The following is a 12934-nucleotide window of genomic DNA, read 5'->3' on the forward strand; positions in this document are numbered from 1 at the left end:
TGGCAAGTTACAAAGATATGCTTCTTTCATGTTTGGCAGAATATAACCCATATATTGTGCATAGTATTGCATAATTGCTTAATCCTACAGCCCATGGTGGATGAACTAGGCAATCAAGGATGGAGTCAGGATCATTGTTTTGGGAGGAGGGAGGGAAGGGGGGGGGGGGGGGTGGTGGATGGAAATCATACCCAACACACAAAACTCTCATTTTTGTGGGTTTAGGAGAGGTGATGGAAGGCACTTGCCATCACACTAAGGTCAAACCTCTAAAATAAAATAAAAAAATTATGAAATTTTTTTTTACCATTCAAAAAGAAGAAACATATTAAAATTCAAAACTAAAAATTAATATAAGAAATTAAAAAGAGCACATATGAAATAATTATTTCTTAATACATTTCTACTCAATCATTTGTGATATATCAAAATGTAATTCAACATTCTTTTAAATTGCAACAATCATTTGTGATTGATTCTAAAACTAAATGTTACAACAATTTCTCTTTCAACATACAAAATCAAATAATCCGTTAGAAAATATTATTTGAATTATTTTGTTGCCAAACCTAAATTTGACAATATTCATGACCGAAAATGTTTGTTTCATAATTGCAATAAACACTGAAAAAAGTAAATAGAAATATGACTATTCTATAAAGGAAATAGTATTAACCATGATATTTGAAAATCATATTGATCATTATTATATGTCCAATATTCTTCTTACTGAAGAAACTAATTTGCATTATTAAATAAAAAAATTAAGACAAAAAAAAAAAAAAAAAAAAAAAAAAAAAAAAAACACACACACACACATACACACACAAAAGCACTCAAACAATCATTTAGATGTCAATGTAGCATGCCAACTCTCAAAATCCAAAGTCTCAAACTTTTACTTGTGGGTCCTAAACATCAAACAAATAGATTGTAATATTGAACATGTACAAGCCAAGTGATTAATATTTTAAATGATCTTTGGGTCAGAATTTGAAATGGATAGTGTAAGGACCAGATTTGAGTTTCTAGCCCAAAAGGTGGATGAACTTAGGCCCAAAAAACCCAAAACAATGAATTTGTAGAGGATGGGTTATTGGGCTAAAATGAGTTGGACAACAAATAAGGTGGATTCGAATAACAAGAAAAAGAAGATGGACAAGTTTTAACTACAGAAAATTGTCCTCGACACGATCCGAGGATATTAGTTCTTATGTATTGCTCTTAAGTTTGATTATAAGTTTGCTTCTTGATTGCTACAGTATTTCTCTCTTGATTTCTCAATCCCTTTACTGTGGAAGGTCTCTTCTATTATATAGTTCTCTTTAGATAATCTTAACTCTCCACTTGTTGATCATCCAAGCTGCTAATTGAGTGCTTGTCCCATTGGACACCCTCTCAGGCCCTCTGTGCAGTGAGGAAGCCAATGCAGCATTGCTCAGGAGTTTTCTCCACATTAATTCATCCAGAAAGTTAGTTAAAAAGCATTCAATGCGGTAGTAGCAACCTTCTCCTTAGATATTTTAGGACTTCCCTCTGTCTTTTGTTTCTGCAATGCTTAACGATACCAACAAAACTTCCTGGAACATTCTCTTGAATGACAGACCACCTCTACTAACCTCGGCTTTGACTAGCCGAGGAGACATTCATCCTCGGCCCAACCTCCTAGGCCATTATGATCAAAGCTAACTTCTTCATTTATTGACATGGGCTCTCTTGACAATATTTACTCCTCCTCAAACGAACTCTCGTCCTCGGCTTGGGCCTCAGGCCCACTATCTACTTAAATAATGAGCTCCTGACCCAATACCCTTATAGATAGTTTTCAATTTGGGGTGGCCAAATATAAATTTTTTGTACCTAAACTTTTAAACATATATTATATAATAGATCCATTTTTTAAAAATTCTAGGGGTATGACCACCCGACTTATATATACCTCCGTCCATTATAGGCAGTAATCTTCTTTGGTTTTGTATAATTTAGCCCGACTGGCCTTTGTTCTCTGTTTTTATTTTATTTTTTATAATTACATTTGTGGAGGAGGGATATGAATTCTAGAAGTCTCCATTAGAATCACTAAGAGTGGTCAATTGAACTTAATTGATTTATGAAACTGCTAAGCCTACTATGCGATTACACATATAACCGTCTTAAAGCCATGGACAAGTATATTTATTTGATTAAATATGTGTATGGTGAGGGAATAACTAGTGTGAGAATAAATGAAGGTATCACATGTAAGGTTGTCCATGGGTTGCATCGGACTAAGTTTGGGCTCAACCTACACTCGTACCCAACCTTACCTGATCTGGTGGATCAAATTTTAACCAATCTCTAACCAGAATGGGTGATCGAATTAGGCAAATCAGGCTTTCAATTGGTGGTAGTTGATTTAGTTGGCTTTGAAGATTTGGAAAATGGTGAAGATCCGATAAAATGATGGTTGAAATTAACAAAAATCAGGTGAGATCTCACCAAATTTAGTGGAGATCTCGCCAAATTTAACTAAGATCTCGCTGAAAATGGCTAAGATCTCCTAGGATCTAGCAAAATTCACTGGAAATAGTTGTCTATCATAGTTAAGTCGAGTGGATCAGGTTTTGGAAGGGGAGACCCACCACTCTACCCACGTGCCAACGTTGGCCTAGGAAGGAAGGGACCCACCTCCGACTATCAGAGTAGTCAAATCGGGCGGCTGATGATCGAGTTCATAAAGATTGGATCGATAGTCCATAAAGATTAAGAGATTGAAGATGATTTGAATGATAAGATATGAGCATGCAGTGAAGAAGGGCATTAGAAACATTGTGTGTTCATAGAATAACCTATAAGGCAAAAGGAAAATTTTATAAGATTGCTATAAGATCAAAATATTTTATGGTACTAAATGTTGGATTGTTCAAAAGTAACATATTTATAAAATGTCTGTAACTGAAAGGAGAACATTAAAATGACTAAATGGACATTCACATAAAGATAGGATTCAAATAATAAATTTTGCTTAAAAATAAGATTTGAACGAGAAAATTCACTTAAAGATAAGATAGTTGAATATTGTAACCACAAATAACTCAAACAAATCTCTCTCTTTCTCTACCTCCTTGCACTCTTTATGTAATATAATATAAAATCAATCACCTGCAAAGTGGTGTCAAATTAATTACAACTTGTTTTCCTTCTTTTATATATGTAAAAGCATTGCATTTTAACTAGGATTGATACCTTGAGATCCACCAATGCAAGGAGAGTCCCTCCACTTCTGAAAATGTGACCTGAGGATTTTCCTTACACGGTCTTTCAAAGATGTAGCACAGTCAACTTGGAGCAATGAGCAAAGCTTTGACACAGCCCCTACCTTCAACATTTCTTGAAGCACCATATATGTCCCGGAAAACTTACATATCAATGAAAGAATCGAAACTGCTTGATTATCTAGTGCTGGTGAAACCCTCAAGATCCTCTTAGAGACCACTGCAATGCTTCCTCTATGACTTAAAAACTGAGCTCTCCCATCAGGACAAGAACATAAATGAAATAGTATACCTAAAATCAGCTCTGTGGTCCGCTTTTCAGGAAAACCCAATTCAAGCTCAATGAGCTCATAAACTGTGTTTGTTTCAACCATCATGATTCGATTTCTACTCCATGGACAAGCCTCTAACAACACGTGCAAAGTGGCGTTAATTCCTTTTTGAGTAATCCCACTTCTTAAGGCTCTTACAATCCTAGTAAAGAATTCAGGTTTCAGTCTTTCTAGTACACTCGAGCTTGTAGCTTCAATGATTTTCTTCAACACTAACATCGTATGAGATTTCACAGTGAGATGATTTCCCATTTCACAACATAAAACCCATGTCAATGATTCAATAATATGATCATTTTCGACAAGAATTTGCATTGTTTCAGCTGAAGGGATTAGAATAAAGTTAAGCACACCAATAGCTTCTTCAAGACCATCAATTTGGCCTTGTTTGAAACATGTTACAATAAACAACATCATCTCTTTTGGCAAACCTGCTTCTATCATATACTTCCTATTCCTTTCATTTTCAGCTGCAAGTAACGCGAACTGCCTAATTGTTTTAAGCTGAAACTCAGGCTGCCAAAGGTGTTTGATGAGTTTGAGGACTTGAAACTTGTCGAGAGGTGGTTTAGGAGTGGGAATTCGATCAATACCTTTTGAGGCATTTAGGATGCACCAAGCTTGGATTAGGCGGAGTAATGTGTGATTAGGGGTTAAGTCTGAGTCTTTTGGCAATGGTTGGTTGGTGACTGGACAGGTTGCGTTCTTGCTTGTGAATAGCCAGTGTTCAATGCTTTCCCGGTCGTATGTGATGCCTGTTATGGCAGTCACAGGGTCTTTCATGATTTGTAGGGATATGGGGCAGATAAAATATTGAGGAACTTCAATGTCATCCATGAAATAATACAAAAAAAGGTTGTATATTTGTTATATGGGTTAGCTTAATGCATAGACTTAGTTGTATAATTTGTAGGGAGTAAGAGAATTGAGAGGGATATTAAAGAAACTTTTTAAGAGAATTGAGAGGGATATTAAAGAAACTTTTCATTCACAGGTGTTGCTGAAGAGATTTTGGGGACAATTAACGAAGATGATACCGGGTATAAAGACAACGTTGATGGTGCAAGTTTTGCAGATCAAACTGTAATGGTGCTGATGGCAACCCTTTTCAGCGAAACTGGATGGGATCTATGATGCAGAAGCGATTCAGTTACGTACTGCCATTAAAGCGTAGCAAGTGAATATAGAAAAGGCATCAGCAGTGGGTTCAATGCTAGAAAATGCAAAGGACATATAGCAGGACACCTTTGTGAATGGATAGAGGATAGCCCCGATCACTGTATTACACAATATTATTCAAAATGAGATATGGTGTATTATTTTTACAATGATCTTAATTTCTTTATCTCAACAAAAAAGAGACTTACCTTGGAAAGTTTTTGTATTGGTTGTAGTGGCAGGAAAACGCGGCGGCTACTCTGTAGCAAAGCAGAGAGAGAGAGAATTATGACTGAAGAGATTGGTGATCCTTTTTATGCTACCAAGTCATGGAAGTCTACTGAGACAATTCTAAGTTTCTGACGTCCAATAATCCATTCTAAAGATGCATTCAGTGGTCAAAGATGGAAGTTGTGGACTACGGCCAAATTAAAACTACACGGCTACATGCATGGAATATATATAATAATAAGAAAATGCTACGGACATTAAAAAAATTATGAGTTTTTTTTTACTTTTCTTTTCTTTTTTTTTTTTTTTTTTGTTCGTAGCATTGCTCATAATTCATAATAATAATAATAATATAGGCTGTAAATTCCATTTAAATGTGTTTTGACTGTTTGGTTCATTAAATAAAAATATAGAAACTAGAACTAAATTCGATGTCTTGACAAATTTTCAGCCCAAAAAAAAAAGAGAATAACTTGTCAAAGCATGGCAATAATTAATGGTGATTTTCTTCTTGTCAAATACGGTTGGGGAAAATGCAAATGTGTTTTCTTTTATGAAATGTTAGTGTTACACTATATAGCATGATAATACTAACATTAATTTATAGGGTGAAAGGAAATAAAAATTCAGAGTCCATCATTCTTGCAGAGTAGCTTCTAGCCTTCTCTACAATCATTATCATCATTCCATACAGTCGTAGGGTCAATTTATTGTTAGAGGGAAAATAATATATTTAATGTATGAGATCGGAAACATATTATGCCACATGATTACATCTACAAATTTTTATGTATTGGATTTGGCAGAATTTTTTTTTTTTTTTTTTTTAAACTCACACAATTTTATTTCAAATGTCTCTTTGTCCTCCATCTCATTTTATTTGTCTATTTTAGAGAATCCCATCTTTTTATGTGAAGATCACCATATTTAATTTAATATCATACAAATCAAAAGGATAAAAAAAATATATTAACTTGTTCAATAGTTATTGAGACTAATATTATGTTTAATTGACCTTTTCAAAATATACACCATTTTCACCAGAAACAGTGTAGAAGAAAGTTTTATTTTCTCCCAAAATAGTTGTTTAATTCACCATTTTAAGAAAGTTTTGACACCACTTTAATAGGAAATTTTAAAAAAAAAAGTCAAAATATAAATTTTTGTTTTTATTTTCTCATAAAACTTTCCTAAAATGATTCACTAACAAATGCTTTTAAGATATCCATTAACATTTCTCTACTTTTAATTATAGGACCTAAGTAAAGATTCGTTTGGATGGGGTGAAATAGGAAGGATAGAAAATAGGGGAGGATAAATGGAGAGAAAAATGATTTTATGGGTGTTTGGTTGGAGAGAAAGGGAGGATGAAAAATTGATAAGACTCAAGTATTTTCTCCCTTAGTCCACCATAATTTTATCTCTCTAATTTGGGGAGAAAATAGAGGGGAGAAAAATACTTCCAATCAATGACTGAATTACCCCTCTTTCTCTCACATGGACTTGCTATTGCTATTTCACTTTCTTTTTTTCTTTCCTGAGTGTGTGGACCTGGTTGCTTTCTTCTTCTTCTTCTTCTTCTTCTTTTTTGGTGTGATATAGGTTTTGTTCTTTTTATTTTGTTCTTTTTTATGGGTTTTAACTATACATTGAATTTTTTTTCTGGGCATAATTTTTATTTTTTAATAAATTTGGGTGATTGAGTTCTGTTTTTTTGGTTGTTCAACACCTTTTTGTTTTGATTGGGCATCATTTTTTAACAATGACATATAAGTAAATTTATGTAAATTCATTTTTTCCATCCCTCCACTTTTCCACCACCAACCAAACACAAATTATGAAAACTAAAATCTTTTCATCCCCTCCCTCTTTTCTATCCTCTTACTGTTCCACCCCTCCAACCAAATGAACCCTAAGAGTTACATGAGTTCTTTAATAAACTACTTTGTAAGGTTGAAAATTATCAACCATCGTGTTGGCTTTATTCCGTGCCAATTTGCTTGTAAATTAAGCACTTAGTAACCTTGTATTTAGGTGGGATTATTGTAAGGGTAGTGTGTGAGAAGTTGTGAAGAAAAGTTTAAGTATGTGCAAAGAAGCAGAGCTTCGCGGCTAGGACTCGCAGGTGGCTCGCGGCTGCAAGTCGCCAACTTCAGGCACGTAAGATGCACGCAGGGAAGCTGAAAGGTCGCGCCAGCTGTCGCACTACAGGACAAAAGTCCCAGGTTGGCCAGGCCGTTACGTCGCGACTTGATTTCGCGACTTGGACAAGCCGCGAGACCAAGCCGCCAATTTACCCTGTTTGGCAAAAATGTGTCTCTTCGTATACTCATACCACCTCACTATATATAGACCTTTATACCCACTAAATGTGTAAAGCTTCTAGAGAGAATTTTGTGAGAGAAAACTCTAGAGAAAAACAAGATTACCTCATCCCCAATCTTCATCTAAGAAACTCTACAAATTCCTCTACTCTCTTCCTCTCCATTGTCATACCCTTGAGAGGTCTTTTATCAAATCTTTATCTCACCACACCCACATCTGTGAAAATGTTTATTTGCTGCTGAGGGAAGTAGTTTGGAAGGAACCAATATATATTGGTTGATGCTATGGTCAAGTAGCGGAATCCGGGAAGCTAAAGAAGAAATAGGTTCAGCGTAACCTCGTTGGAGCAAGAAGCTTGGAGGGCTTAGGTACTTGGGTAGATTAGGCTTGGAGGGTCTTCTGCTGTTCATGTATCCCAACTACATTCTTTAGTGGATTATTTACCGTTTGGAGGGCGGGGGAGAGATTTTACACTGAGGACTTCGGTTTCCTCTTCGATAACACATCGTGTGTTGTCGTGTGTTTGCATCGTTCTTCCCTTTATCTTTGCCTTATATTTACTGCTGTGGATGTGTTTATATTTGGCTTAGATTGTCTATCGATTCTGTTATTAGCTTATTATCATGTTCCGCACATTAATTGTTTGATATAAAGTTTGAATTGATATTTTTATATTTTGGGGTCTAAACGTTCAAGGGTGTTTCATACCCATATTGAACTTTCATACTTAAAAGCCATCTAATATATTGGAGGAAATTCCTTCAAACCCAGTTTTGGAGGAAAAATTTTTTAAGTAGGAAATTATCACTCAAAAAAGATAGCAACATGAAATTCATTCATTCTTCTTCTTTTTAAGTTGGTAAGATTTAAATGCCTCTTACCATATTAGTAAAAGTCAAGATGGATACATAATGTTTATGTTAAGAGAGATGCTACGTCTACAACATTTTTACAACAAATCACAGGTAGTTAGTTGTTATTGGTTCAAATTTGAAACTAACACTAAGATTACTTTTTTGCCCCAACAATAACAACCAGTATTAACCTGCTACTTAGGATTTGTTGTAAAAATGTTATAGACATATCATTTCTCTTATGTTAATATTGAAATATATTTCAACAAACTTGACAAAACCACATTCTTAAAATATATGGTTTTGAAGGGTCAAAATTGCTAAGGATAATTAATTTGATGCAATCGTGTAAGTAATCAAGTTCTTGAGTTTTATGTTTCTTAGAAAAGAAAAGGTTCCTAAGTCTTTTAGTCAAAAAAAAAAAAAAAAAAGTTATTAAGTCTGCACGCGTTATTACAAATTTACAATGTTACAGTCAAGAAGAATAGACTGCACATTATTTCAATGTTGCAAACTACATCAGTTATTAACAATGTGCTTAATGAAAAGTAGCTTGTTGCCACTAATTCCTTAAAAATAAAGAATAAATAAGAAAATTAAATTGGAAATATTGAATATTGTTTTGTTAGCTGCAAAATAAAAATGGGAATATCGGGTTCAAAATTATTTTGGTTGAAGGGCAATAATTATGAAACGAATTTTATATATTTCAAATCTTTTTGTATTTTAAAAAATTTTGCTTATATAATTGGTACATTATTAAGAACCAGATAAAAAATCCCGAGATCTCGTTTAAATTACACAAGATCAATATTTTCTTTCTAGATCTACATCATAAAATTAGGACCACTATGAAGTAATGGGAGATCGAAATTTGGGAGACTACCATGCACTCTTGGTGCAGTGATCACTCTATAAGTATAAATATTTGTGGGGTGTGGGGGTAAGGGCAGGGTTCAAGTCTTCAGGAGAAATTTCACACACATATACACTTAGATTAGGCTAGAATAGAAATTATATCTTGTAAAAAAAAATTGGGAGTGCATTGTCGGAGTCAAAAGAAAATAGTCGCTCAGTCAACCTATATACTACCCTAAATATAGTACACGCTTGCACTATTTGATTTTTCCCAAATATAGAATTTCCCCAATAGATAGATTGACTTGGAAGTTGGAATTTTAGTCACACCACCACTTGCTGTACTACACCTACAGTCAACTTTATCACAAAAATTGCTAGGTTTCATTTCTTGGATTCTTTTCTCACTAACCAAACATAGTAGGATAACCATTGTGTATCTTTGACGAAATGGTCACTCCATAATTATAAGCGTTTATAAGGTATGGGGGTAAGAGTCAAAGTTCAAATCTCCAGTAAGGAGTTTTACACATATATACACTTAAATTATATTAAAATAGAGTTTCTATCTTGTATCCAAAAAAAAAAAAAAATAGTAGGACAATGTTTGGAGAGAAACCTTTTAAACTTTTTGTATTGTTTTTATTTATTAAATGTGAATTTTGAAAATTTAATCATTAGATTGCGTGTTCTTTATGTTCTTAACACACATGCCAAATTTTATTCAAATCGGATCTTATTTAGTATTCAATCAACAAAATTATTTTTTATGCAAAATTTTAAACCACAAAAACATGTAATCAACAGTTAGATTTTTAAAATTTACATCAAATAAAAAGATATATGAGAAATTTGAAGCGTTTTTGAAGAGAAACTTTGAAATTACAAGATAATGCATATTGGATGGATACCACAACAACTCACAGTCATAGGGCATGAAGACTGAAGTGAAGAGGTGCTTGATGGGCCATGGGGCTATGTTTGAATTTGATATTCTGTAATTGCTTCGCACCTTCTATTTGCTTTGGTAGAAGCTTTTTGAAAAGCATGTTTTGCATTTTATGGTGCTTAGTATGACCTAAAATTCAAATCAATGAAAAATATTTTTCAAGAAAGTAAAGCAAGATAGACTATGGGTGAGTTTGGTTTAATTTTTTGATATTGTGCTTTTTGAAAAAATGGGGGTTTTAAAAAGTGCGGTATGAAACTGGACTTTTTGTAAAAGTTGAATATTTGGTAAAAGCTATTAAAAAGCATTTTTTGAAAAAACTGAGTGTTTGACTAGCACTTATAAAAGTAACAGTTTGAGAGGTATATTACCAAAAATAACAATGTATATATAAAAAGAATTCTTTGTTTTAATTACCTCTCTTAATGCAAGTTATGGACGCAATATTTTCACAAAAATTTCACAATAAAGTCTATATGACAAGTTGTTAATGGTAGAAAAAAAAAAATGTCGCTAGTAGGTCTAGATGAGAACTAATAACAACTTACCATGTAAACTTTATTATGAAATTGTTATAAAAATATTTTGTCAATAGTATTTTTTTTTTCTAAAGAAAAATAGTACTAATTTAAAAAGTTTAGAGATATAATAAAATGTCACAATTTTTTCACAATACTAATTTAAAATTAATCTTCGTAAAATAAAATTTTATTAACAATTATCTTTTAAATGAGTTGTTCTAGGATTATAAATGTACCCGTAATTTTTTCTCCACTACAAACTCTAGAACATCACAGTTGTGAAAAAGAAGTTGTGAAATAATTTGTATTCCTACTATCTATATTTTCTTCCACATTGCTTTACCCAAACTCAAAAACTCTTTTTTTTTCTTTCACTTTTTTCTCATCCACTTGTTCACTTATTCCTCATCTTCTTATTTTCCTTTTCTTTTACTTTCCTCCACACAAAGCCCCCCCCCCCACCCCAACACACACACAAAACTCTCTCTCTCTCTCTCTCTCTCTCTCTCTCTCTCTCTCCCCTCCATATTTTCCATTTATCAAAAACTCTACCAAATTCAAAAGGTTTTTTTGATATTAGATATGTAAGACGTAAATAAATAAAAATAAAAAAATAAAAAAAGAAGAGAAGAAGAAGAAGCAACACAGAAAAAGAAGAAGAAGAAGAAGAAGACAAGATGCCGCAGCGCAACAGCATAGAGAAGCATAAAAAATAGTGGGCAATTAAGGAAAAAGAGAATCTCACCAACAGTAATATTTTTGTTTTGAGAAAACGCGTTTGTGCATTTTGCAACTGTAGCTCAAAGCTACCGTGCCAAAACATAGAAATCTTTTGAGCTGCAAAATGCACTTTTGTATAACGCACTTTTGAAAAAATTTACCAAACATGCATTTTGAGTTTGGGCTAGAAAACACACATTTTGGCCCCTTAAAATCGAACCAAACGGGCACTATAGAGTAGGAATTAATGTTTTCTGCATTTAAAGAGCAAAAAAAAAACATTTTTGAAACATTGTAATGACCACTAACCACAAGTAAAGTCCACATCACAACAAATTCTTCAGATTGTAAATTCTCTCTCTTTTTGTCAGTTTGCTGCCTCTTTCACTATTGATTTAACTTTTTTTACAAATGACAATTTTTTAGTAAAAATAGTTTAGGAGAGGGGAATAAGGGGAATGGAAATATATATATATATATATATACTCATTTCACTTTGTCTGCAAGTTTACATTCTTTTCTTTAAGCCCAATTTTTAATCCCTCCAACATTAAAAAGAATGAGGGAATTGAATATGTTTTAATAAAAAAATTTTATTGAAATTCTCTTAATCCCCCTATCTTTTTCTTAAAGGACAAAACTTAAATTCAGCCATGTGGCTATTTTTTTAAAAAAAATACACTAGGTTCCCATGAGAAAAAATCCACATGCCAGAATCTTAAAAGGAGAACCTAAGGAACATCATTTAAATATTATACCTAAGTCTTGCTCTTTCTTAAATATCTATACCCTTATTTTTGTTAAATAAATTATATAAAGTAATTTTTGATGAACAAGAGAATTATAGAAACAAATTAAAAAGAGAATACAATCAAGTCCAAATACACCCCAATCTTGCAACAATTAAAGCTGCAAACAATCCCAGTATGCAAAATGTAGGGTAACCAGAACACTTCTCAACCTAAATTCCAAGCAGGAAACACCCAACTAATCACTCAACACCAATGACAAGATTTGCAATCATATCAAGCACATAAGCCCAAGAACCAAGTTAGTCATGAATTTATAATCTATCACAAAGCTTCCTTGTCACTAGTAGAGAGTTGTGTTGAAGATAATCACCCACTCTCTCCATCTAATTAATATCATTCATTTTTTTTTTTTTGACCAACTACTCCTTTATCACCGACGAATCAAATTGCCTTTTGTTGTTTCTCTACCTCCACACATAATAGTAATGGTGTTTTAAAAATATTACTTTTAATTCTATGCATTTTCTTTCAACCATCCAAACAAAAAAGAGATAAATATTTGTTTCATTTCTATTCTTTTCTATTATGTTTTCCAATGTGGGAGGCCCAAACTACTCAAAAAATATAAACACTTCCTATTTGTTTGGAATATGTTTTAGCGAATAGAAGTTGTTGTTCAGTTAATATATGAAATCACAAGAAATATTAATGATTTTTAATGTAAGAAAAAATAATTGAAAATATTTTCTAATTTATTTTTAGGAAAGCAATCACAAAATAACTAGTTTTCAAAAATAATACTTTCCATCAAAATAAACAAAATATAAGTACACAGTAATGATAACTAAAATCTGCTTGGAGTAGTGAAATATGAAATGCTTATAGGAATGGTTGTCAAAATCCCGATCTGGATCTTATGATCCTACAATTTTACGATCCCACCTACCCAAAACGATCTAAATCTTTCAAGGATCTTTGCA

The 12934-nt window shown here is 33.0% G+C and overlaps 1 protein-coding gene across 1 annotated transcript; it reads right to left on the bottom strand.

Annotated features, from left to right (window-relative positions):
* Positions 1-3165: 3165 nt before the first annotated feature.
* LOC112012809 (E3 ubiquitin-protein ligase PUB24) lies at positions 3166-4467 on the bottom strand. Its single transcript, XM_024045191.2, has one exon. It carries the CDS (start codon positions 4421-4423, stop codon positions 3209-3211), a length of 1215 nt encoding a protein of 404 aa, XP_023900959.2. The 5' UTR covers positions 4424-4467; the 3' UTR covers positions 3166-3208.
* Between the last annotated feature and the right edge of the window lie 8467 nt (positions 4468-12934).

This window comes from Quercus suber, unplaced genomic scaffold (genome assembly GCF_002906115.3).
Source record: "Quercus suber isolate HL8 unplaced genomic scaffold, Cork oak 2.0 scaffold_303, whole genome shotgun sequence".
In the NCBI taxonomy this organism is placed as follows: Eukaryota; Viridiplantae; Streptophyta; class Magnoliopsida; order Fagales; family Fagaceae; genus Quercus; species Quercus suber.